Source organism: Bombus pascuorum, chromosome 10, assembly GCF_905332965.1.
Source record: "Bombus pascuorum chromosome 10, iyBomPasc1.1, whole genome shotgun sequence".
Lineage (NCBI taxonomy): Eukaryota > Metazoa > Arthropoda > Insecta > Hymenoptera > Apidae > Bombus > Bombus pascuorum.
The window spans coordinates 14065524-14092915 of record NC_083497.1 but is presented as its reverse complement, the minus strand read 5'-3'; the positions used below and the strand labels follow the sequence as shown (position 1 = coordinate 14092915).

General features: G+C 37.7%; 5 protein-coding genes across 9 annotated transcripts; 2 read left to right on the top strand and 3 right to left on the bottom strand.

The window, feature by feature from the left end:
- Nucleotides 1–277: 277 nt before the first annotated feature.
- On the bottom strand, nucleotides 278–5176 carry LOC132911208 (protein ERGIC-53). 2 transcript variants are annotated; one of them, XM_060967646.1, is made up of 11 exons: nucleotides 5052–5176; nucleotides 3882–4090; nucleotides 3394–3450; nucleotides 2899–3169; nucleotides 2710–2809; nucleotides 2521–2632; nucleotides 2270–2444; nucleotides 2005–2201; nucleotides 1741–1934; nucleotides 1467–1672; nucleotides 278–1374 (listed from the first exon to the last, which is right to left on the bottom strand). In XM_060967646.1, exons 1-11 carry the CDS (start codon nucleotides 5174–5176, stop codon nucleotides 1338–1340), a joined length of 1683 nt encoding a protein of 560 aa, XP_060823629.1. In that variant the 3' UTR covers nucleotides 278–1337. The 2 variants fall into 2 exon arrangements, with proteins under 2 accessions (XP_060823629.1, XP_060823630.1); XM_060967647.1 differs by having other exon boundaries at nucleotides 1741–1931.
- LOC132911210 (vesicle transport through interaction with t-SNAREs homolog 1A-like) lies at nucleotides 5128–8709 on the top strand. 2 transcript variants are annotated; one of them, XM_060967649.1, is made up of 5 exons: nucleotides 5128–5256; nucleotides 5389–5447; nucleotides 5701–6048; nucleotides 6194–6427; nucleotides 8249–8709. In XM_060967649.1, exons 1-4 carry the CDS (start codon nucleotides 5163–5165, stop codon nucleotides 6350–6352), a joined length of 660 nt encoding a protein of 219 aa, XP_060823632.1. In that variant the 5' UTR covers nucleotides 5128–5162; the 3' UTR covers nucleotides 6353–6427; nucleotides 8249–8709. The 2 variants fall into 2 exon arrangements, with proteins under 2 accessions (XP_060823632.1, XP_060823633.1); XM_060967650.1 differs by having other exon boundaries at nucleotides 6194–8054.
- On the bottom strand, nucleotides 6306–15974 carry LOC132911207 (long-chain-fatty-acid--CoA ligase 1). Of its 2 annotated transcripts, XM_060967645.1 has the most exons (8): nucleotides 15841–15974; nucleotides 15157–15280; nucleotides 14625–14961; nucleotides 13733–14201; nucleotides 10291–10581; nucleotides 8247–8468; nucleotides 7775–8092; nucleotides 6306–7500 (listed from the first exon to the last, which is right to left on the bottom strand). In XM_060967645.1, the coding sequence occupies exons 1-8, from the start codon at nucleotides 15913–15915 to the stop codon at nucleotides 7363–7365; spliced, it is 1974 nt and encodes a 657-aa protein (XP_060823628.1). In that variant the 5' UTR covers nucleotides 15916–15974; the 3' UTR covers nucleotides 6306–7362. The 2 variants fall into 2 exon arrangements, with proteins under 2 accessions (XP_060823628.1, XP_060823627.1); XM_060967644.1 differs by lacking the exon at nucleotides 6306–7500 and having other exon boundaries at nucleotides 7610–8092.
- Nucleotides 15975–17155: 1181 nt separating this feature from the next.
- On the top strand, nucleotides 17156–18564 carry LOC132911209 (uncharacterized). The gene has a single exon (XM_060967648.1). It carries the CDS (start codon nucleotides 17156–17158, stop codon nucleotides 18383–18385), a length of 1230 nt encoding a protein of 409 aa, XP_060823631.1. The 3' UTR covers nucleotides 18386–18564.
- An 11-nt stretch (nucleotides 18565–18575) lies between these two features.
- LOC132911206 (microsomal triacylglycerol transfer protein) lies at nucleotides 18576–26327 on the bottom strand. 2 transcript variants are annotated; one of them, XM_060967642.1, is made up of 5 exons: nucleotides 26063–26327; nucleotides 25599–25622; nucleotides 23342–23535; nucleotides 21593–22246; nucleotides 18576–21124 (listed from the first exon to the last, which is right to left on the bottom strand). In XM_060967642.1, the coding sequence occupies exons 1-5, from the start codon at nucleotides 26127–26129 to the stop codon at nucleotides 19379–19381; spliced, it is 2685 nt and encodes an 894-aa protein (XP_060823625.1). In that variant the 5' UTR covers nucleotides 26130–26327; the 3' UTR covers nucleotides 18576–19378. The 2 variants fall into 2 exon arrangements, with proteins under 2 accessions (XP_060823625.1, XP_060823626.1); XM_060967643.1 differs by lacking the exon at nucleotides 25599–25622.
- Between the last annotated feature and the right edge of the window lie 1065 nt (nucleotides 26328–27392).

Below are 27392 nucleotides of genomic sequence, written 5' to 3'. Positions count from 1 at the left end.
CATTTGATAAAGTTTAACATATAATGTGTGTTTTAAAACTTTACGGAATAATCACATACCCATATCCAATTCTTCAAAAATTGATAAGACTCAGCAAAACCGTTGTGTAATTTGTTACATTACTCGTTACATTAGATTTCGATCAATCGCTTCGATCGTTTCGACGATTACGGTTGATCGATATATCAATATATCGATATATACAATTATTTTTCAAATAATCGCAGTCTCGTGCAAGTTTTTTTGAAGTTCAACTCGTTTATTAAACTTCAAATCATATTTTTTCGGTTAGTAATTTTATTATCAGATATATTTCATTATACATTTACAATCTTCGATAAACTTTTACAAATGCAATAAAGTTGACAAGAATATCGAGTTTGCGGATAATTCGAGTTTGTTTTTCTCTACGCTTCTACTCGATACACCATATATACTTACAAAGTACGTATTCGATTAATAAAAACTTTTCTTATAGTAGAGCTTCGGGGACGTAGTGATTGTTCGACGTCGCTTTCCCATTCTGCTTTTTTATTTTGAATTCGATAGAGCCATATTACGAGTTTCTTATTTTTAATTTTAAGTATCTGACACGTTAGAAACGTGGAACTTACCTACACGCTCGATCGCCTAAGGGAATGTAGTACCAGATCGACAAATATCATAAGTAATATAATAAGAATTATTGAATTTCTCGGGAAAAAAATTGTCTCAGCTTCCGTTATTCGATATGCCAATTTTTGATACGAAATTTACATATAAACATTTATACGTTTCTTTAATATTACGATAAATCAATACGTAAGAAGAAACAATTATTTTTTAAAGAAAACTAGTCAAAAAAGAAAAAATGTGCACATAACACGAAATATTTCTAATGAACGATGATAAAAGAATATATATCGTACACAACCATTTAAACACAACAAAATTTGTCACGTTCGAAGATCACTGAATATCAATGAGATGTTAGATTATTCACCTCAATTTCGCGTCTACTTTCTGCCACTTTGTATATATATATATATATCTGTCTATGGTTTACGATGACAAGAAACATATGACGCGTTGAGAATTATATTCAAAATGTCTGAATTATACCAAGCTGAGCATAATTAATGATTTCTTTTTTATCATACTTTAGGAGCATTGACTGCTCCTTATCATATCACGTTAGGTCTATCGTGGATGAAGAATGTGTTTATTGTACAAATGTTCAGCAAAAATGCATGTTTTACGAATAAGATTAACAAGTGATAAAAATATTAAATCAGTACGCAAAGGTAGAAATTTATCTTTATACCCTTACATCTGCACTGTAGGATTGAAAACAAGCATTAGTACAACTTCTTCGCCTGTGCTTCTTTGTTGTCTCTGCAAACAAAAAGATAATTTAAGTCCGATAAACTATGACTACATCATCTATATAAGACAAAGTAAACATTTAAAATAAAGCAAATATTTACCGGTACATGCTGTACGCTAGTAAAATGATCATCTGAACTGCCACAAAAAGTAAGAACATCGTTGTTGTTAAACAGTTCGTTGTTGGACAATCTGTTCCACCATTGCTTACTTTAGTGTTTATTTGAGTAATATCTCTTTTTAATGTATTAAGTCCATCTCGCATTTCCGAAATAAGTGAATGATAATCGTATCCCATCGGCTGCACCTATATAATATTCATTTTTAGTTGAAAATATTAATGGGAAACTAACAAAGTTAAATATCAATAAACACCTGAGCGGTAGGACTTCGAGCCTGATTGTTAAGAATAAGATCAGTCTTGGAATGCACCTCATTTATATAGGATTCTATTTGTTTTGCTGTACTTATTATATTTTTTTGATTATTTAATACAGTATCGACTTCTTGTCGGCGAATTGTATCAATAAGCTGTATTTGTCCTGGTTGGCCTCCCACTTGCACACCTACTTATTTTATAGTTGTTAAATTTCCTATTTACATTTATGTTTAATTATCGATGATTCAATAAGACCTTACCACCAACTTGAAGTTGGGATATTAAACTTAAAGATCGCTCTTGTCTTCCAACTATTTCGTCGAGTTTCCTATTAAGTTCTCGCAACGCATCGAACATTTGACTTTGACCAGAGAAAATTTGTCGCAATTCTCTTTGATTGTCAGTTTCAAAATATTCTACAAATTCCTCTTTCTCGCGATGTTCGTTTGGATGATCTCTGTTGAATTAAATTATTTTGTGAAAACACACTCTATACTTGAAATATGCTTGTGTTATGTTCTTTACCTCCTATACTCTTCTTTCTGTTGTTCCAATTTTTTCTGGTAATCCATATACTCCTGACTAAGCTTTTGTTGTTCAAGCTCGAGAGATACTTTATGTTCTTCAGTCCTCATCTGACCAGTAAGAAATAGAGAATGTGTTAAAAAATGTGAAACATCATGGTCATCGGCCAAACCACCTTAAATGAAACATTATAGAAAATTGTAATTATATTGAAATAAAGATTAACTTGATATTCTTCTTATAATAAGTACCAGTAGCAGCAGAGACACCAAAGTAGCCTCCTTTTGGTAGAACAACATTTTCAACTCGGAAACATATTTCATAATCTTGCTCATTGTTTGTCATACCATTATGGAATAGCACCTTTAATTAAGCATTAAAAATTATATGACAAGTATAATAGCAAATTAGAATACATATAAATTTATATATACACTTACTGTTAGAATGTTCTCATAATATTCAATTTTTGCTCTTGTAGCAAATGGCTTATTACGAAAATCTCTTAAGCAACCGGCAGATAGCTGTGTTGTACCATCACTATATTAAAATCAAGATAAAGAATCATTCATTGAAAATATTAATTAACACTAATAACACTAAAAAATATTATAAAAAATCTAATTCACTTAGTATGATCAAAGCTTTCTGTGCCATCATTGAGGACTGCCATGATGTAAGGGTTGTTGTGTTTATTGTCATTGTCAAAGGAGTCAAAGAAAATTCCAAGACCTTTCCATTGATCAGAACTTCCAAAGACAGTGCCATTATAGGCACCCTTTTCAGCAGTGTACCAAAAGGCTAAACCATCTGCTCCAATTCTTCCTCTTCCTGTTATTCTGAATATTAATTCGACTTCCCACCAATTGAAGGTAACAGGCTGTTTCACCCATATTGCACCTAAATATTATTTTAAATTCAAATATCATACCACTTTTTATTAATATAAAAGGATTACATTATGTTAACTTCTATTGCCCATATGCCTGATATAATAATATTGGATGTCATATAATAACTACCAAGTGACAGTTTAAAATATCTTTATTTACACTAAGAAGTAATCTTTATTATAATTTAAGAAAATTAAAAGTAAAAGTTAATAAAATCAATTTTTCACATACCTTTCTGGCTTCTCAACGATGGAGCAACTCTAACGTTTTCTGCACTTGCAATTGCATCTGAAATAAAGATAGTATTTGTTGTAAATGATAGAACAACAAAAAATTAATGTACCATAAGTTCATGGATATGATAATAAACTTCTATATATCATAACATTGAATTATAAAATTGAATTCCTACATATGAAAATAGATTTCGAACAATTAGCTGAGTTTAAATGTTTAGAATAAACTAAATTAGTATTTCAAATGTAAATAACAACATGTACATGTGTTGTGATTGTTGAAATTTCATCAAATTTTACCAAGTAAATATCACCATTTTAATACATAAATTCATTCAAGAGCATGAAATTCAATTAAAATTGGAATTTCTAAACAAAATAATAGTGATTTCCATTTAAATAATCAAAAAGCCGACTATAAGAAAAGAACATACGGCAGTATTTTATAACACGCGTAATTGGTTAGGTTGATACTTTACTTACTTCCTCCGTATTCCCAAAAAGGCACGCTCCCATCTTTTTGTGCGAGATACGGTGGCTTAAACGAGTATTTATATTCGAATTTTCGATGGGGTGTCTCACCGAGAACCGCATAAATTACACAAAACACATGAAAAATTAAAAGCCACCTCACCTCGGCGGCCATCTTCATTTCTACTGTTGAATCGAAAGTAGATTGACCGTAGTCGACTCTGCAACCAGTTAAAACGATTGGTAGTACTCTATAAATTCTTCTTTTGATTGGTGTATTACCAATGACGTGTCAATTTTGTAGCCATATTTCGAGGATTTCACCCTCCACCACTATTGTATTATTTTACTGGTATTGTAACTTTTTATTTTCTTATGATATTCGACTTGGTAAAAGGATCACATAGAAGTTTATTAGTTTCCAACCATGAACCTTATGTGCTGAATTTATGTTTCTCTGTTTTTTGAGGACGTGTCATAAAGAAACATGGCGTTATAATGAATCAAGCGTCCAGTACATTTAACAACCAATAAAGAATTTATCAATGAACTTCATTCATCTAGAATTGCATGAATGCAGCTTTTGTAGAGTAAATAGTTTCAAATATTATTGATAAAACTCTGTGACGATATATAATTCATAGACAGTACAAAATAGCATATACATTGAGAAATTGTTTACTAAACGTGTTAAGTACATATATATTTTTAGTATTCTTATTGCGCATATTTAATTATGTAAAGATAAAACTGTTATTTCATTGTCGCTGATAAAGCGAAATTTTCGAAATCGCTGATGTATCACTGATAAAATTTGCTTATCCTTGTATTCGATCATATGTATCTTTAAATTTTACAAACTTCAATATGTACAATACCAGAGAGAAAATATAATCCCTACGAATATTAACAAACTGGTTTAAAATATGTATGTAAATAGTTCATGCAGACACAAATATATAATTTACAAATCTTTCGGATATATTAGAGTATATGTAAACATATAAAAAGCTAAAGTATATTAATATTTCATATAATTATTTTATTGTTTCTATTTTCTGTTTAAGCAAAAAGGTCGATACAATATATGATACGATATGATACAAAAATCAGCTATTAATATGTACATATCTATTTTTTTTCATGTAGAGAATGATTGCAAATACAACGCCAAATACATACATTTTCTCAGCTGATTTCAGAACGCAGCTGTTACAAGTTATTCGACGTGTAATCTCTGATAGTGAACGTCCTCTTTTCCATATATTCGTCTCCAATGGAAATACGTTCAAGATGGCGTCGCTCATTGACAACTATGAGCAACAATACGCCGTTTTGACAGCTGACATTACTGCAAAAATTGGTAGAATAAGAACACAAAGCGGCAGTAAGTACGATCAAAACAGAATCATAGTGGTCCTCATATTGTGGAGCACAAATCGTTGTTTTTAAAGTGAACGCTGTCTATCCTCTGGCATTATTAAACAACAATAATCGATACACGTGACGTAATTTACAGATGAGAAAAGACTGTCCATTCAAGATGTGGATAGGCAGATCGAAGAGGCTCAAGAACTGGTAAAATGAAATATTTATTTTGTCTTCTATTTTAAAATCATTCTAATACATCAAAGTTTCAGTTTGCTAAAAATTTCAGAAAGTTTATATTTTCAGTTTTAGGGTTAGAGTGAAATTGATTTTTTATTTTTATTTTGCATATGAAAATAAATAGAATGAAAGGATCATATATTTTAATGACAGTATTTAATCAAAGACTGAATAACTATATAAAGTTTTGATAGTTTCTGTTGTTCTTATGTTTGACCTGTAGCTCGAGCAAATGGAATTGGAGGTTCGTGGGGTGAATGGTGCAGCACGTGATCGCTTGCGCGGTCGAGTAGAGAGTCATAGGGCAGAATTAAAACGATTGACACAAGAATTTCAATCGGCCAAAAAGGCAAAGGATGAAAGTATTGAGATAAGCAGGGAAGATTCATGGGAGAATAATATTACGGAGGACCAGAAAAAAAGATTATTAGATACCTCGGAACAAATAGACCGCACAGGTAGAACTTTACAGAATGGATATCGAATGGTATTAGAAACAGAAGAAATTGGTTCTCAAGTATTGAAGGAACTGCACGAGCAACGAGAGACGATTCAAAAAGGAAGAGCAAGGGTAAGATATTAGTTTGATCTTATATGTATATATTATATAAATATACATACATATATATAAATTTTTGTCAAATATGAGTATTCAAACTGCTTTGTTACTGTTACAATGTTATTATTGATACGATAATATAATTTATTTTTTCTAGTTACGAGATACGGATGCAGAGCTAGGTCGTGGTTCACGTTTACTCTCGGGAATGATGTTTAGAAGTCTTCAACAAAGAATTGTTTTAGCAGTAGTGGCATTAACGCTTATAATTGTTGCTTGTATTGTCATGTACTATAGCTTTAAATCTAAAAGCTAAAGACGAAAGTAGAACGAACGTTTTGGTTGGGAGATATTGGTTGAGAAGCCATATTTGATATTCACTCAATTTCAGGTATTATGATTATTGAATACAATGTTTGTTAGGGGATTATTAAATTACACACGAAGGAATGTTATATATCATCCTTTCATTGATCTTTTCACTCATTTGGAGCATTTAGTATCATTATAATTTAAGCCTTCTATGCTCATTAGTGTTAATCACAGTTCCGTATGGATTCGATATATATTTAATGTTACCACACAAGAAGAAACGCTTAAATATGACAGAATTACATCAAACAGTGAGAGAAAAGTTCTAATGTATTATTAATAATTATAAAAAGTTAATCTGTTCAGCGCCGTATGTGAACATTGTTCACAGAAACGGAATTTATTAAAATGTTCCCATGTATTTAGAATCATCTTGTAATACGTTTTTAAGTTGTCCGGTTTTGCAATCGATTTTTATTACATTAATCTCAAGTTCGTTTTACACATTGCACATATACCTGATGGCATTTTACGGTAATAAATGATTGTTCGTTTTTAAATATCCTACTTTGTACTAGATCATAATTCAGAATTCGTTTGACTATTGTTATCGATAAAAATATACATCTATAATGTACCGTTAAGTGTGTCATAAAGGCGGTAATAATTTGTATCAAAATACAGGAATTAGGGAGACGAAGAAATCTGTAAATACACGCGACAAATATCAAAGGATGACTATAGTCAAGAGAAAACGAGACGCACCTAATAATAACACATTTTATTATAACGTTATCGATTATCTTGATAGCCTAAACGGTGCTTTTCTTCTGTTTATTTTTTTGCGCCTCTATGTAATTGTGAAGAAAATGATATAATAAAGTATCGCGGGGTAACAAATATTCGATGGCGAAAGTGATTTCTCTATGAATGCGACGCAAACGTGTCTCGATTTTTCGCGTTGCTGTTCTCGATGCTAAAGAAAACAGAATCAAAGACAATGCTCAGTCTAAATCAGTCCAAATGTCGATAGAGATCTTCTATCTGCGGTTTGAAGTAGTCTTTCAACTGAGGTCGTTTCATTTTCAATGTTGGTGTAAGAAGGCCATTTTGTACGGAGAACGGATCCGGATGTAAATAAATGTCTTTCACCTGATACGAACAGAAACGATAGTGTTGTATATAACTTGCAAACTGTGTCAATGATAGAAGTTACTTCGAAATTATATCACTTTACAATAAAATTTTTATCTTTTAAACGTTACGTGAGCGGTGCGTTTAAACGTCTTGGATACTTTGGTTGAAAAATATTTTTAATTGTCACGTCGATAAAAAAAACTTTCCTTTTTTGTTTTTCTTTATGCGCGCAAACAAATGAAAGAAAAATTAATTTTTTTAAGTAAAAATATTGGCAGATTTTTCCCACCTGTTCGAAAGATTTGAGACCGGCTTCTTTTCCCCACGAAAGCATGTCGTCCATGATCAACTGTTTGACTTGCGGATTAGCACATAATACGCTGAGTGTACCTGGTATACCGTTCTCCACCGCCCAACATTTTACAACATCCACGTGTGGTATTACTATTCCTACAACGCAAGATTTTAGGGATTCCCCGTGGACGAACACTTGATGAACATATTGACTGCGTAAATAAATATTCTCGATTTTCTCTGGAACTATGTATTCTCCTTGCGAAAGCTTGAAGGTGTGTTTCCTTCGATCGATTATTTTAAGTGTTCCGTTCTAGAAAGAAAGAATTGTATTAATTTGATTGATTCAAATAGAAAATATTCAAATAGTAGTAAAAGTTCTATTTGTAACAAAAAACATTAATTCGGACTTGCGTTGAACCAGATGTATCATAAGAAATACGTTTAATTATATCGTTTCCTCTTACAGGTAACCACATGCCAACGTCACCGGTATGGTGCCAGCCGAATTCATCGATAACTTGAGCAGTTCTTTCGGGATCCTTGAAGTACCCTACGAAAACGTTGGTGCCTTTTACGCACACTTCGCCTTGATTCTTCTTCGCAAAGTATTCCATTTCCGGAACGTCCACCAATTTAATGCAGCAACAAGGGACTGGTGGACCTACATGTTCTGGTACATGATCGCCCTATAATAATAACGCATAAAGGTAGATAAATTCACATTCTCACTATTAGATATCGAAAACATTTTTAGCTAATTCTTTCATTGTATTTTTAATATTGTACGTTTTTAAACTGATAATTCATTCGGGCGAACGCTTCGTAATTACTTGAAACATTCGCTGCAAATATTGTTAAACTGTTGTGTAACGTGTTATGTAAATCGAATAAATCTGCAAATCAACATACGTACGAGAAATATATAAATTTGGTTTTTTTTGTACGATTGCAACAATAAGTCTACCAGTTATCAGTTTAAACACCGAAGTAGAAATTATAAATTACGGATATCTTATCTGACCTATATAATTTACCTCGAATTATTAGTCCTGTTCGTTATATCGGAATGTCAGTTACGACACATAGTAAAACCATATTTTACACAAAACGGCTGTTTGTCATCGCGAGCTGAGCAATTATGTATTCTATGTCATCACTCGGCATTACACCGTGTACCGTTGTACGTCGAACAATTTACAAATGTTCCCTTTTTAACGTAATTTAGACCATAATGACTTTGTACAAAATGATAGAATATTTTACAGTAATTGTAGACGCGTATGCATACATATATTTACACGGTCGATCGTGATGATTTACCAAGTGACGTGATTTACCACGTGCTTTGGCGCGTGGTTGCAACATTTTTTTCTCGCCGGTCTGCCCGACAAGAATATACCTATGCCCGCGTATAAATAATAGCTGGTTTCGTCTAGCCACGTATAATACATCGATACTTGTAAATATGCCAAGAATAGTGACCACGCGTGTCACTTGATCGTTGTACGGTTGAACTCGATCGAAATCGAACGATCTCGTCGCGTGTTCACCGTTGTTTCTTGATTTGTTTCCATTTGGAGGCTATCAATTCCAACGAAGAGAAAAAATTAGTTTTAACAAGCGAATTTTCCATCAAAATTAAATTATTATTTATTATTCGCGAATCAAACGCTGCAAGAATCCTTTGCGTAAACATCGTATTTCAAATTGACGATAACTTTCTGATAATTTATTTTTTTAACACAAAATGGCTTGCTTTTCTAGCTGGCTGAAATCTGTAACCCGCGATTTATAAGGTCAGCGAGTGCACGAGCGATTTATTTACGGAGCATTTATTGACCGGCTCTTTCGCCGGAGAGATACGGCTATGTATCCGTTTCGAGTTGAAACGTCTGTTAACGTACCTCGTTTATTCCCCTCGTTGCATTCCATTCACTACGTGTATATGTATAGCATTACTCGAGTAAGAAACGGTCAAACGACAAACATACTTTGAGGTAACCGCATGTCTTCGATTCAACGTTGTCACGTTCAGCTATGTGCAACACGTGGAATTGGAAGGAAGAGAACTAATCACATGTCGTTTAAAAAGCTTCCCGATTTAACAAATTAATACTTTTCACGATAAGACAGATCGTAGATTCAAATAACGGTGCCATAAAAAAATTACTGGCGTTAAAATTAACATCTTGTTAACTGTTAGTCTCAATTATCTTGTTTACGTCGAGTCAAATGATACATTTATCTAAATTTCTGTTCCGCGAGCTATCCAAGTAATTGACTAATTAATCTCTTGTTAGAGCGAAACATAGAAATTAATCGTCTTTTTAGCGGGTGTTAAGCGCCGAGTGTCTAGTACCATCAACACTGATCGACGATCGATTGCTTAACGCACGAATTAATCGAGTAAAAAAAAAGAATGTAAAAACGTAAGGTGAAATTTGTGCGATGCACTTAAGGACGTATAAACATCTACAGCCCAGTCGTTAGCGTTTGAACCATTCTAACCTGGACAGTAAGAGTGATCGGTGCACCGCACTCGGTCTGACCGTATCCCTCGACGACTATACAGCCGAGAGCGCATCTGGTGAAGGTGAGAACGTTGCCCGCTAACGGGGCAGATCCAACGACCATCAGCCTCAACCTGCCTCCTGTCGATTCCCTGATCTTCGCGAAGGCCAGCTTGTCCCATACGCTGTTGTTCCTGATGATCCCTTTCTTGATCTCTGCCTCCTTCGCCCGCATACCCAGGCTGAATACCAGCCTCTTCAAGCACGAACTCTGAAGTTCAGTTTGGACCTGCAAGATGCCGATTGGTGACTATGCCTGCTATATTTAACGTGGTTGATCGAGCGATCCAGCTTGGTGGTGGACTGTTCTCGCGAAGAACACTGGCAACCGGCGGGTGAACGAATTACAATAGAGCTCCATTTATATACCCGAAAAGAAATTTTAGATGATGCTCGATCGACACATTCTTAAAGCGAAACGAGATCTCTCGCTTTTCCATGTCGGAACAGTCAAGTATAGACATCGTCTTGACAGCTCTGTAATTCGAGGAACTTCTTCGAAACGTTAGAGATGGGAGAATCGATCTTTTTGATGTCTCTGTACTATTAAGACAGACTTGTTTACCAGGGAGTTCAATTTCTGGCTTGTACGGTTGTTACGGTTTATTCCAAACCTACTTTCGAAATATTTATTTCTGAATCTTAACTGTGCGTGAGTGGACGATTTCCTTGAAGAAAAGCTGTTTACTGGCATCGATGAGTTACGTGATCGCGCGATGATACACCTTTAGAATGCTCGTTTGGGTAATTTGTCAGTTTTGTGTAATAGGAGATTTATGGAGTATAGCAGCTTTATATAGATTTTACATCTGTAACTCCGTTCCATACGATTAACGTAATAATTAGAATAATATTCTGATAAATAAATAAAATTTGATCGATATAATATTAAATAATCGACATATTTTCTATTCGACTGTCATCGTCGTTCTTTAGAATCGGAGGAAAACATCGAGCCTACGCTAGTCGATAAAGTGGACTTTCAAGTGTTGCATTAATTTACGGCTCTAAGCAAAGTCATGCCATCTGGCTATTTTTGCGAATATATTCACGCGTAGCACATTCAAGAACAGAATAGAGTTATGCGTTTTTGCACGGATTACGTGTTACGAACGTATCGAAAGCAGTAATCTTTATATTAGACATTAAAATTACGTCCTTCGGAGATAAATAAGAAAATTGCGACGTCTTTATAAATTCTCGTTGATACGCTGTATCGCTGTGTCAACTGTCAAGTCTGATATTAATCGTAGCGGTAGCGGATTTTTGCTGAATCTAATATCCGAGAAATTTTGTATTAAATTTTATATTCGTTATTATTATATTTCAATTTCATCGAACTTGTGAAACGAGAGAAAACATGTGTACATATTCATTCACATCACGAATTTGATACGTAGATTTATTATGAAAGCATAAAATGCACAAATTCCATTCATTCGTGATATCAGGGTCACGGTAGAAGATGGAACTGCCTCTCCACCTGTTTCGTCGCGCTATCCCTGTCATCCTCGATCTGGTTCTGCCAGTACTGTCTCAAAATGTATTACGTAACATTGACCTTAATAAAATGCGACATATATTCTTACGTATGCACTTCGTGTCGATGTACTATCGCGAAAATATTTTCGTTTTTAAAGTGCAAAAAGTTTCCTAGAAAAATATATATGGAATTAAAATCTGTGATCGATTATTCCCGTGTTATCGAAACTCCTCTAATTTCATTTGTAATAACAACGAGATGAATAGGATCTTATCCCGCGTAATTTGTTTTCACAAAGACTTGTAATGTTTGGAAGTGAACGAAGGTAATAAATCTTTGCTAACTGTGTTTAAGTTTCCATAAATCATCGAAAGCTAAACCTTAGAAAAATAAGCTTACCGTTAAATAAGAATCACTTAACACATAGTTAAGGAAAAATCGCACGGGATTGACTCGATAATATATTATCCGCTGATTCATACGTTTTTCATAAGTCTCTTGAGCCTCGCAGATTTATACTCGATAGACAAAGAACCATACATTTACAACTAAAAGACCATTTTCTGTCAAAGAACGTGTAAAGCGAAACTTGTTAATCCCCTTTGAGTAATCAGAAGCTGAAGAGATAACCATAAATCGTCCAAGTAGTTGCAAACGGAATATAAATCGGTGTATTTTTTAACAAGAAATTTTCCTAGACCATAGGATAGTTACCCTAGCAGTCGTGAAATATACGTATATTCTAAATTTCCTAAAACGTAGCTTCTTTTCGCAAGGATTTAAGATACTCGTAAAACGAGTACATTTTCTCGCGACACGGAATACGTTAATCGTCCATCGATCTGAAAATAGACAAGGAAAGAGGGTTTATTATTTCGACCGTGAGCAGAGATACGTATACGTAGAAGACATTCGCGCGAAACAAACACGTCTGGATAATTTCGCTAATGCAACTGTCCATCAAACTCGAATGTAGCCGAGGCGACTCGTGATATTCGTCAAATTATTTTTAGCCACCGGTACAAGGGGAAATTCATTAAGCGTTTCACAAGATGACCGATCTCGTCTGCCGATAAATTGTCCGGGAATAAATTACTTAGCGCGTATTCTTGCACTCCGATACTTCGTCAAGGGTAAAAATATCACCTCACTCGTAAATTGCTACTCGTTGGAGACGAACGAGTCACGAATTCCACGATTTCCGTGGGACGCGATTTCCTACGCCCTACGGGTTATCCGTCCTTGCATCTCGATGAGCGCACTCTAAAATATCTTTTTCGATTCTCCGGTAACTTTGATCGCCAAGAATACCACTTGAACACTCGCCACTGCCACCCAAATGGTAAACACGGAATAGAAATTTTCTAAACACATCCGCGTCAAGTATTTTGTTTAGATAATTATATTTGCGGCGAGAGGAACTTTTCGTTTAGTGCTATTTTCGACCAAATGCGTGGAAAAGTGTTTTACGAACGTTTGGAAAAGATATATCAGAAGGGAGGCACAAGGTTTCGTGGTAAGTAGTAATAAACATAAATTAATCTCTTCTTCGAAGAGTTACACCTGTCTCAAGATATTTTAAGTTATTAGTTACTAAATCACTGTTTTATTTGCGTAATTGTTTTTACTTGTTTGATTTATGAATATAATTACGAACGCGAAACGCGAGTGCGCGTTTTTCCGCTAATGATCTAAATATCGATTATTTCGAAAATCAACTTCCACTTCAACCGCACCGGTAATTACCGTGTTGGTTTCGTGGCAAATTACGCGAAGAAAACTAGAAACAATGAATTCGGTGTATATTTACCAGCGTCAGGTGGTGGCAGAAAAGTTGGAAACAAGGAGGTACGAGGTGATTGGGAAATCGGTGAATTTCGTAAGTAGTTGTGCTCACCTTGTCGTACATTCGATTCAACAGTCTCGGCACCGCTGGCATCACGGTAGGCCTCAAGGCTTTCATATCCTCGGGCAACCTTTTAATGTCACCGCTGTAGAAACCCACGGACGCGCCCACCATGTACATGCCGTTCTCGCAGCACCGTTCCAACATGTGTGCCAGGGGCAAAAAGCTGATCATCGTATCCTTGTACGAGGGCCTGTGCTCGCCTAATTGTATCAAAACCGCGCTTATACTCGCCATCACGTTCTGATGCGTCAACATCACGCCTTTCGGATTCCCCGTGGTCCCGGACGTATAGCATATGGTGCACAGATCCGTCGTCTTGGGCGGAACTTCCGGATGATTTTTTTGGGCGCCGATACGTTCTACTTCCTCGAACTTGAACAACTCGACGCCGCGGTTCTTCGCCCTCTGGTTCGTCGCTTGTCTCGTCTCCTTTATCACCACCATTTTCCTTAGACATCTGGAATGAAAGACGGTTATCCGATCGGTCGAGTCCAGTCAGGGGATAAGCAAGATTTGGCTTTTTTTAAAATACGTTACTTTGTTACGTTAAATCGAAATCGCGATAAAAAGTCACGTTAGTTTACCGTGCCAAGATGTCTCAGAACACTGCACGGAAACGTTTAAATTTGTTTGCAATACCACGCGAGATTTGTAAATCGTGTCGCGCGTCGATGTTGTAAAAAATGCGTTTATATCGATTCGTGGCATACTGCCACTGCAACAACCCAACTATCACGTTCTCGAGTGATCGGAATTGTAACTCGTATCACTGTCTGGTCGAAAACACGTTGAAACGTTCCGTCTTCGATTCTTTTAACGCAAGAGGCTTACGTTCGATAAAATTATACTTCTCGAACAAATTCCGACGAAAGGCACGTACCTCGGCGCCTTGTCGAGCAGCAAATTGCACTTGCTGTCGTTCTCGCAGACGACTAAATTGATCTCAGCCTGGTTAATGATAAAGGCACAGGCATCAGGACCCAGTGTGTCGTACAAAGGCACCACTGCCAACGAGTACGTGTAGCAAGCCTGCTCGGCGAGGATCCATTCCGGACAGTTCTGACTGTAGAGACCCACGAGTGCGTGCGATCCTGGCATCAGCCCCAAAGACACTAAGCCAGAACCGAAATTCTTCGCCCTGAGCAGGGTCTCGTTGTAATGTAGCCACTGATATGGTTTGTTTGGTCCATCGCGCCAGCCAAGACAGGGTCCGTTGTCTGTGTGTCAAGAAGACCAGCTAACGAATAATAGCCACGTACGTCCGGAAAAGATCACACGTATTTACAAAAATGAGAATTTGTCAAGTCGCGCGTCTATCGAAATTGTAGTCCCGTGTGACAGGATAGACGCGAAAACGAGACGATTCGCGTGTTAACGATTCGCAAACCAAGCTGGGACGAGTTCGAACTTACTGGACTCCTTGGCGCCTTTACGGAATCCGTCGTACAGAGTCCTTGTATCCTCGTACAAGAAGCTCACGAACTTTCCCTCCTTGCTGTCCTTATAAAACCTCGACACTTTGATCAGGTCAGTACCCTGCAAAACACACACGTTTGCGCACGTGAAATCCGACATATGTTTTTCATCGTTATATAACGGAATGCCAAGTGCAAATCTAAGAATATCGGACACGTCGTGCGACGGGGATATTGTATGGCACGTAGACGCAATGGGGTGGTACGTCGAGGTATCAACCCGCCCTCGAAATCACGAAACCCCTACAATGGAAAGCGACCGTCGCTCGAGCTTCGTTTTCCTGTTTTTCCTTCCACCATTCTTCTACCGCCTTTGCGACGATTCAACGTCGCCAAGTCGCTTGTGCAACAAGTCTGCCCACCTACACACGCGCGTGCTTCGACATCGGACAGGCTGGCTCGTGGATTTCATCAGAACCTTCTATGGTCTAATGCGTATCGACCATTTGTTGTGGGGATAAACCAGGAGAAATGGTTTTGTATCGCGGTTATTTGTTCACGATTTTCTAAGATTTAACTTAGCATGCCGTCAGGTGGTCCCGGAGATGGCGAAGAACGAAAGTTAATGGGACGGTTTGAACAGGGAACCGATCGAATCGGAGAACTAAGAAAACACTCCACCTTGACTGTGTCGGATTGATCGCTGATGTCGATCGGTGGTCGAAGAGGCGGAGGGGAGAAACAACTGGACGTCATAATCTCGAGACGATCGTTGAACGCTACACAGAGAAAGCCCGTTGAACGAGCGGCCACGGGCCGACGTCCTGCTCCTTTTCAGCTGAAGATCTTGCCCGGGATACGCACGGTCACTTGAAACGAGACGAGGGCCCGTACCGGCCACGGGATCGACACCACCTCTTCAATGTCGGAGCTCACCTCTCAATCACTTTGCTTGTCAGAAGTGCTACTGCTGCTGCTGCTCCACCGAGAGGAGCGGCTGCTATCAGTAGCTCGCACATAAGACTAGCTGCTCATCTCTCTACGACGATCTTCGACTATATTTAAATATAGTGGACCGCTGGTGGAGCGAGCGTCGTCCTCAACAGCCACCGAACTTGTTGGATGATCGCCAGCGAAAAAATCGATCAACCCATCGGACTTTAACGTCGAACGAGCTGGCTGAAAGCGCTCGTTAAAGATTCTTCCGTGAACGACGACAGCCGCTTTTTCAACCACCACCGAGAGAGTCATCGTGCTCGCGATTAATGTAAGCGTTCCAGTCGGTGCTATCGATTTAAGAAGAGTCAATATCGATCAAACGTTAGACGTTAAGTGTGGTTTGATCTTCCTGCATCTGCGTTTTCCAACGAGTAGCTTGCGTTGATGCTACCGGCGCTCCGCAGGGGCTAAGATTGATTTACGACGAATCGAATTGAATTACGATTTATAGAGACTAAATATAATGATCGAAAGTAGATCAAATTTTTATCAAAGGTGTATCAAAGGTAATATAATATTTCAAATATTATTGATCGTCTGAGAGCACCCTAAAAGATCGAGGTGGGACGTGCAGACGCTCTTGGAGACGATGTTGGTGATTTCTTAGTGTTTGCTTTTAGAAATAAATTTCACAGTTATAAATTAGACAGTTATTATGACGACGATACGATGATAACATTATGCCATCCTTCTACGCTGTGGATCTATTGCCTAAGCTATCATTTCGAGGCCTATCGTTTCAGCCGATACATACTTTGAAATCTTTCCAAAATCAACGTTGAATATAGAAAGGAATATAAGGTATCTTGTTTCTCACAACAGTGATCTTAGTATAAATATACTTTGAATTTCCTAATCAATCAAAAAACCCCATTGTGAAAATTAGCTCAAGGAATATGTCATATATTTGAAGTTTGGACCGACTTGCACACCGCTATGATTCATAGCGCACCATCGAACTCTCGGACTAGCCTGGAGGTCGAGTGGCAGTCTGTCGATGATAAGGACATTCCAGCAGCAATTTCGAATCCCTCCTTCCCATTGGCAGTTATTTAAAAGCCGTCCTTCAACCTCACCCACCGGCCAAGGATTCGTTGGCAGTTGGATGCCAAATCCGGTCGACTTCGGTTCGAAATCATCCAATTTTTCACTCTTTCGCGTCGATTTAAAATCCCTGAAACCATCAGCAAATCCTCCAGTGCTCTTCGTCATGAACCCTTCTCAATATATCTTCTTACTCTTTGTTGGAACTTTCTGTGTCTATGGATTGTGGAAGACCAGTTCTCTTTCCTGGCGAACCTCCACGGTACACGCGAAAGCGTCGATTCAGTTCGACCTCTCCATTCCATCGTCTTCTCCATCCGTTTTCCGTCGATTCTCTAACAAAACGAACAGAAAAACCATCGGCAAAAGTCATAAAAAGTATCGTGGAGTCGTATCTAAATACATGCTAGAGCTGTACCAGCGCAGATCAGACGTGGACATAGTTCGAGCGTTAGAACCGATTCATGTGTCAGGTCCGACCAACGAAGGAGCCAGGATTCTGGTATTCTCGATACCTCCGATCGACCCAGACGAAGCTCTAGAGGTAGCGGAGTTGCTTGGCGTTGTTGGATCCATTCTCAGAGTGCGTTTAGATCATACGGACGCTTTTGGAAGCTGCAAATCGAGGAGAGACGATAGTTGGAGGGCTTTCAATGTTACTTCTGCAGTGGCTGCAAGCAGTGGTAGTGCCGTCAGATTCCGAGTATACGGTAGAGTCGGTTATCATCCTTGCGGAGACGGCCCAATCTTGTTATTGAGCTACGCCAAAGTGAGGAAGAGGCGCTCGAGGCGTTCCATTCAAGAAGAAGAGACGGACGAAGACGACGGTCCCCGAAGAAGACGTAAGAATTCCTGCAGGCGACGATCTCTTTACGTAGACTTTGCATTGATCGCGTACGACGAATGGGTCGTTGCTCCACCCGGGTACGAAGCCTATCAGTGCTCTGGGAAGTGTTTTTACCCGTTCGGCGATCATCTTAGCCCCACGAAGCATGCGATCGTGCAGACGTTGGTACACGGTGCTCTCCAGGCTATCGAGGGCGGCAGCAAACCTGTTGGCAGAGCTTGCTGCGTACCGACGAGACTAGCGCCTACCAGTCTGCTTTATCTGGATGCCAGTGGAACTTTAACTTATCAGTACGGCTACGAAGACATGGTCGTTGCCGAGTGTGGCTGTCGTTAAAGTGTTCAAAATATAGGTTTAAAATTAGGCAATTGAGTAAGGAGAACATGAATTTTTATGAAAATTAAGATAGGTTCTTAAAGATCGAAAGAAAAGACATTTTTTAATCCTTACATTTCAATCAATTTATTCCAACGATTTACTTTATGCAAGATCAGCTTTTATATCTCTTATCTCATATTCCGACAAATAAATTAAAATTTCTCCATTTAATTTAGAAAATGTATAAACTTTCTGATGTTCATTTCTCTTCAATACAATATATCGATATAAATCCTAGATCTGCCTTCTTCCACTTCTCCCTATATATATCATAAAATATAATATCTTTCAACATACGATATTCTCTGAACTAGCAATATCTGAATAAAAATATTCCTTGTATAAAACATGCATTACATTAAGTTTCATAAATTATAAATTCATCAAAAAATAAGTAACTCGATATACTTTTAACTCTCTACAATGTATTACATTTCTTCGCTTGTTAATATCGATTTTGAAGTAATATTTTGCGTACTCGTAGATATTTTGATTAAAATTGATGAGAACCGTTATAGCTTCTACGCTTAGCGTATCATTTAAATATGCAAAGCACGTATGTAAAAGGCTATGAGATAATTCGATTATTAAGGGTCATTCAACCATAAAAAATTGAATCAAAATGGATCGCAAATCAAATAGCGTTGATAAAAGTGGAACGAGTTCGCGCAATTTTCATCGGAATAAAATTTCTTTTTTCCCGTAAATCATAGATGTACCGAGTACATAAATTATATAAATTATAACAAAATAGAAAAAATGTAATTACAAAATACAAAATTACAACAAAAATATACCTATACAGTTCCTCTTCGTGCAGCACGCGCGATTCCCTTTCCTCGACGCATTGCACGAGACACGATTGGAAAAAGAAGAAAGTAACATCTTCGATAAAAACTGTCTTCGTAAATTCTATAAAGTTCTATGTCAAACCCGAACAGTCTTCATCGATTAACTGAACACCATCGAGCACATCTCGTTATTCTTTCTGTTCAACAGATAAGACCTTCCAGGATTATGCAATCTCATCCTCCTGGTTTTTCTCAATTTGTGCCTACTTCCAGCTACCCTTTCAACCTTATATACCTGATACTTCACCACGTTCTCTGGTTGGCTAAGTCTCATGCACAGAGATACCGGTCCGGAAAAGTCTACGTCGGTGGCCAACTCCAATTTCGGTTCCATCGACATGGAGAACTCAGCCATGCTCTGCACAAAGTCGGAACGCACTTTCGTTCCTCCCTGGATCATAATTCCAGCCTTCAGATCCACCAGTGACTGAGCGTTTCTGGACCATAGGCTCAGTTGAATTTGTCCACCTAAATCGAAGCTAACCGCACCTTGGACGTCGACTTCGGCTATGATTCCCGAGGCCAATGGAATGTATTCGTTGTAGTTATGGAGAGTAGCTAAAGCCTGGAAGGCTGGAGTTCGTTCGGACGCTGATCCGGACCAGACGTGACCCATAAGTTCCCCTTGGCCAGAGAAGAAGACGAATGGCCTGATACCAACACCTAGGAAATCGAGCTCCATTCCTGCGGTAGGTGGTTCGACATCCTGAACGTCATTTTCCTGACTGGAAGTCGAAACGAAGCTTCCTAGGCCTCCCGCGAATAGGCCAAGAGAGAATAACGCCTCTTCGTGCTCTTCAACTTGGAGAACTACGTCGACTATTCCACGCTTCATCAAACCTGAGTGAATCTCTTGAATAGTTACCAATGATCCGTTACTATCTATTGACCTTAGAAAGTTTCTCGTGAACGCTGTGCTAAGACCTTTCTGGGAATACACGTTGTAATTAACGATATCCTTTCCACACGTGCTCAAAACTTCGTTCAGATCTTTGGCAAATCGAAGATCCTTATCAGAGAGTTGTTCCAATCGTTGACTGAGATACTTCCGGACCTCGTAATCAAGATCTGTGTTCGCTAAATACTCTACCAAGTGTCTGATATCTTCCTTCGATGGATTCGTTTCAAGAATAATATCCAAGGCTATAGTCCTAGAGCTACTGTCTCTCTTTGGTCCACCTATTTCGTAAAAGACTCGTTTGGCTACCTTTTTTACTTCAGGCGTCAGCGAATCTCTGGGTAGCGCCGACAGGGCCTTCCAAGCAGCGACATTGAGTGCTTTATTCTCGTTCGTTGCAAATTTTAACAACGTCGGGATCGCAGCCTTGGTTCTTAAATTTCTTAGAGCCCTGAGGAATTTGAGCTTGCACTCTTCCCCCGTGCAAGTATCGAGACCGATTTCCAAACTGATTCTTGCTTTCTCGATCATAGCTGGAGACTCCAAATGACGTGCCATCGCTGCTGCGGTTAAAGCTATCGTTTCTGACACTTTATCGTTTGGATTGGTTTCTTCCGATCGTCTCAGAATATTTTTGGCGATATCTGCATTCGGCGTTGGAGACAGAGACAGAGCCCAAAGATATCTTTCGGTCTCGTTTCCTATTTCGTCTTGTCGAAGAATTTTCATGACCGCTTGATGTCCTGCTATGGTCGAGGCGGCGCCAAAGATGTCTAATAGTTGAGGTTTTATTTGACGATATCGTGGACTTTTTAGAAGCTTCTGCAGTTCATCCGGAGAGGCTGATCTGACTAGAGGTAGTAACTTGAGGAACGCCGAAGCAGATTTTCCAGTACCCAAAGCGTTGTTCTCCAGGGCACTGCGGTACTCTTCGATCGTTTGTTCGATCTGAAATCAAATATTGCAAAAATACGATTAAGTATTTATTTATAGTCGATTATTTCCAATAATTTTGATAGCACAAATCTGTTTGTACTTTAATCTGTTTAATCCTTAATCTGTTGGACATATTAACTTACTAGTAGGATAATGAAATGAATGGCTTTATGAGGAGATGTTATGGAGTGACGTTTCTTCCACTTCCTACCTGATTCATTTATCGTTGGTTACTCATAAGCAAACAAAGAACAGGAAACACTCGACAAATAAACTTGTTGATTTAAACGAAGATAATTTTAAGTATCCCAGCTTACCAGCACGCTGTTGATTTTGGCGAAAGATCAATTTCCATAACAACGTAAGATGTTTATGGGATGCCGAGGAAGGTTAGCAAATTGCATGTATTAAATTAGAATAAATTAATAGGAAACTGTACGTTCTGAAGAAAAACAAGGAAAAAGAATTTTACGAACTAACCGTCGGGCATCCGTAGTCGGGGCACGAGGACGGTTCCAATTGCAGCTCGATACTCGTTTCTCTGTATCCAGGTTGCATAGCAGCGAGAGCTTGATTCAAGGTATCAGCCTGCACGGTTTTTGCGCTGAGCGTGCCAGGAAGCAGCTTGAGTATCCTCTCCGATGTGACGATGGCGCCCACTTCCGGTCTGGCGGTAAGTGCCATTCGATGACTCTCCTCGTCACGAATCGAGCTAGGCAAAAGCTGTTCCGTGAACTCGTAGGTTGAATTACGAGTACTCGTAAGCTTCACGCCGAACAATGGATTCGAATGCCGTTTCTTTGGTGGTAGAATATTTTGCTTGCAGGATATTTTTCGCTTTCCCATTGTCCTCGGACCCAGAGAATGGTACGTTACTTTGCAGAGACCGGAAGCGTCTCGTTCCTCGACGTCGTTATCGAACACCGTATATTGGAATAAACTAGCTAGGCCACGTTTGAGGTTTGCTGAAGAGACGCTCTCTGCGGTATCCATGAAGATGGAATTTACGTTGCCGTTTCTCCAAAATATCAGCAAAGGTCTCTGTGCAACGGCGTTTATTCTGGAGGAGTGTTCGACGAATCCTTCCAGTTCCGAAGCACTTCGTGATTTGATCCACAGTTGTGGTTGCAGGAGCTACGGAAAATACAAAACTTTGTCGTTATCCATGACGATTACTGTGAAAATGTGTAGCAGAAATGAAACGATAGTGAAATGATAATAACCGATCTAAGCAGAATTCCCTGCAAAACAAATCAATTTTCCAAATATTTTGTGCAGTAACCTTCGTGAGTCATTAGGAAGCGTATACAGGCTAGTCATGCAGTCGTCATTCGATGTTTTCCTGGCAAGTCCTAAATGGTAAGTATATGAAAAAGGCGAAAAAGGAAAAGTTTTGTAAAAGCAAGAGGCACGAGGACAGCCCTGATACATGACGGCCACCTCGATCAAAGCCTTGCCAGTGATCAAGGAAGATAATATATAATTGCTTAGGAAAATAAGTTAACGTTTCCGCTAAAAGTTTAAACGTAAGACCGTTAACTTATTTGTCGAGACGACTGTATATATTATACATTCACGGTATCTAGTAAAACGTGCTGTACTTTAATCTTTTAAGAAAAGGTTATCATAGCTTAATATTCCTAATACGAACTTCTCACTTATCGTTCGTTGCTCGATAAAAATGATTTTCCTTCGCATGTAGCAACTTTGAAATTATCAATCCTAGTGTTCCATACGCGATAAAATATTCATGAATAAATTATTTCATTTCATATATGTTCTCGTTAAATTCAATAGAACTCGGCGATTATAGACTGAACACTGTGCTATTGATAAAACACAAATATGTATAAACGATAATATCAGATATTTTATATCTTGAATAAGAACTTTCATGCGTGCTATCAATGGCACGGGAATGGTACGCGAATAAAGAAAGAAATTTAATACAAACGTATCTGGAAAGAAGGAACAGCAAAGATAAGAATTGGAATCTGTATACATCGAGTTACAAATAATTCGTATTTTACCAAAACTTTGCAAAGTACGTATTAGGTATACGGTAAGGAATTCAGCGAGTCTCCTGCCATTTACGACTTCTCGTTAAAGCGACGACAATTCATCGTTAAAGAGTAGAAGAAATCCACTCGACGGAAATTCGTTTGATCGAACACTAGCCAAAATTTCGTGTCAATAAATGAAGTTGTATAAAACAGTAACGATTCCCACCTCGATTTTCAGCAAAAAGCTACTCGGATCATCCGGTTTCTGCCAAACGGCGGTTACGTCCAATTCGCCGGTTAATCGAAAGCCAACGTCCCCGCTGGATTTCGACGGCGCTGCCTCGCTAAACAGCAACGTCGTCGTTAGTTTATATTTCAATCCGCTTGCCAGTTCCCAACCTCTGGTAGCACCAGCCATGGCTGCAAAAATCACGCACACTTTCCAATACATGATCGATAAAATAACAGAAGCAACGTGGATCTATCGTTCCGCCCTGTCCTCCGACAAAACCCGGCGAAGATCGATCGAGGTTCGACGCGACGATTTTGGTATACGATCTGGCAAAGTCACCGGTCGACTGACAAACATTGTTACTCCATGGACTCTGTAATGGCTCGTCTATAAGCCAATGAGAATGGGACACACTGAATAGCGGTTGTCTGTGTGTAAGTGCGACGTTGATCGTTGGTTGACGTTTGCGTGTGGTTAGATACGTGAGTGTAGAATGTTTGGCGCGATTACGAAGTTATAAAACATATATTTTATCGTTTTCCTTTTTGTTTACCGATATCCTGGAGTGATAGAGCTGCAAAGAACAAAAGGAAGAATCAGTGATTATTTTAATTCGAGTTTGTACTCGTTAGCAAGTGTATGAGCTGTTTTTATACGAAACTTTAGAGTAGAATAACTTGTAGTAGCTAGCTTTTTTTCACTTAGTACGTAAATGTAATTATACCGATCGATGCGATAATTGCATTTAAAAAATAACTTGCCAATCTGCTTCTAAATCGTCACGTCGTAATTAGTCATTCTACCGTATTATACTACACTACTTTCTATGTCGTTAATTTGATGTAAGAAAATAATATTTTGAAAAACAGATAAGATCTATGATTCTAATTACATGTTTGTGGAAACACTTAATATGTATCAGCGTTGGCACTTAAGGATCTATAAATGCAGCGTATGGGTACACGAAGATAAATATGTTCACACGATTGTATATACAAGGTGGCTCAAAAATATGACGAAAATAGGAAAAATAAATAGTGCCTTTTGATGTGCAATAATAGATCTTTTGTATAACAACGAATAAGTTTGCTAACAAAAAGAAGGTAAAATCAGAAGTCTAAGAATTTACAATACAGCCAGCATCGGCACAGTTAAACGATACATATTAGTTTGCACGTTCACAAATCCAATTTAAAAATAACAAAGTCGAAATAGATATATCATTGGTATAAACGTACGATAAACAAATTTAATACTAAACCTAATCCCTTGAAATTCGCTTCCGTAATAATTAAATTAATCAATTTGCTTGACACACGCTGACTTACCTCCACGAATATTGCTTTTGTAGTCTCTTATTGCAAATGCAGAAATAAACGTTTTTCTCGAGAGATAGTTCTTCGCGTGATTTTATAGACATTTATGTGATAAAGTTAGGAAACAAAGTAATGAAATAAAAGGAGATATTTCATTGTGATATATTTTCTCAAAATTAAATAAACTTTTAGTGGATTCATATTTTACATAGTACAAATCCCTATTTTTGAGTCGCCCTGTATACTAACGTACGCGTATCTACGCACACAAAATCGTCACAGTCTGGATCGCTCTTCTAAAAGCGACGAAGCCCTCGATGTGCTCTATACGAGATGCATGCATATATAGGCACAGGCCTTACTTGTGTACACGAATGTATAATCGCACATCACCAATATACTCCAACGATAAACACCGTTAATTCACCAAGTCCCTGCTACACGACAAGGAAACGGAAATAGCAACTCCGTTCTCGTAATTAATGAAAGGATGAATTGCGGCTATTTTTTGGATCGAGCTATTTTTTGTAATCGAAGATGAAAAGGAAATTAAACAAAAATAGCCATAACCAAAGTACGTTAATAAAAATTAAAAATGAAGAAAATTGAATTTCGAATATGGTGCTTGATTTCGTTTCAATCTTCTATTTCGAGTAAAATTATCGACGCTAAACGGAATAAAATCCAATCGTGAATTCCTAAGCATTATTATGTTACCTCAGATCAGTTATCCTGCCAAACAGGTTCAAATTTATATTTAGTTTATAGATCCGCGTATGTACAACCTTTTCAATTATTTTATATCTTACTAATGAACTTAGCTGAATTGCTGAAAGTAAATTATACAGAGAAAAATCACATTTATTATTTATTTTCCTTTAGTTTTTTTATATTAAAGTATATCATGAATATAAAATAAAAAGATGTTAATTTACCTGGGGCCATTTGACAGTAGGAACCTGAAATACAAGAAACTTCTATCAGAGACGATCTTCGTAGCACTTTAAAGTAATTAAAGAATTATCTTTTGTTCTTAAATCCTAAAGTTCTGTTGCCAATTACTATAATTGTCCTATGCCCCAAGTTAGAAAATAATTTTGTAGCCTTGATTAACCAAACCAATAGAAAGTGAAATACCAGAAAGGAATGTATAGATACACTGAACAAAGAAACAAACACTGCGTCAAATACAGCTGTTTAAACAGTCACTTGAATAATTTTAATCAACGTCAACCACTTCTATGAATAGTTTCCTCGATAGTTGGTCGAACCATTGAAAAATGACAAATAATATAGCAAAGGGATTTAAAAATTAACGAGGATGCATAACGTCGCGCGGGAAAATACATAAGATCGAAACGTGAAAGCAGGCGGGCCAACTTGTAAGTTGGTAACTCACCGAAAAGTGTCAGAAGATAAACGAGGGAGACTGTAAGCGTCGTGACCGGCGTTCCCGAGCAGGCCATCCTTCGTTTCTCACAGACGACCTTCCTCGTGCCTACTGCCCCGAGCTCGTGTTCTATGCTGCTCCGTACGGCTCTTCTCCTTCTACCAGTAAATATGAGCAGATACAAGTAAAAGTAATTAGACAAGGCAGGCGTGCGTTATCGAACCCCACGACCATCTCTAACATTCCCCACCACACCACGCGGAACTATTCCCCTTCCATTGCTCGCGATATCACGAGGATAATGTATCAACCCCTTCCATTGGACCTGCTTTTACGGTGGAAGAAGAATAAATGGAATGTGGGGATATTTGGTGATCTGGTTTCAGGCGCGGTGTATTCGAAAACGAGACGTCTTGTTCTTAGGTCTTGTCTTATTTGTATGTAGGAATTGACTATTATGCGTTCCGCGAAGTAAGAGGGATTAAGATAACTTTAAAGAGTAATTGTTGCTAGGCAGTGCATAACAACGATGATTTATATGAAACGTAGTACACATCATGTATCGTCTACTTGGATAAATTCTTCGTAACAAATGGCATTTCACAGCTTTACAAATAGAAAATGTAGAAAATGATCTTTGAAAGAAATATTACTCTATCGGAAAATATAATTTTATGAAATGCCAAAGGAAACAACCGTGATAATAAATTAAAATAAAAAGTACTGGTTCGCTTTGTCCTATACAAAATATTTTATTCGTTTAATTAAGAACAAATATCGATATTAGAAAGAAAGGACAGTATTAATAAAATATAGAACTAAATAAATGAAGTAAGATATTTTAAAAAAAAATTTACAAGATGAGATAATATATTCAGTTTCAGATAGAACAACTTTTAAATTATGTTTAGATTCAGAAGCGAAAATAGATTTTGATTATTATAACAATTCAGTAATAACGTATAAATTCATGTGTTTACACGACAAAACAAGCTTTATTCTTTGTTTTATTCTCCCGAAGCTGTTACACTCTCGCAATAAAATTCGTCAAATCGACATGAATAGAAAAAAGTAACATATTTTGTTACATGTCGATAATTACTTATCGACAAAATGACCTTGGTGGATTAAAGGTTTTGTTTAAGAACTAAAAACGGTGCTAGTGGTACATTCCTAAATCTAATGTGACATTACCTACTACAATCCAACTGTAGGTAAAGAAATCTTATATTGCGATTACGCATTATTAGATTAATAGGATAGATGTCTTTCCATAGATGACAAGGTCAACGAATTTTGTGCTATCTTTCGTAATCTGTGATCATAAATCATACACATG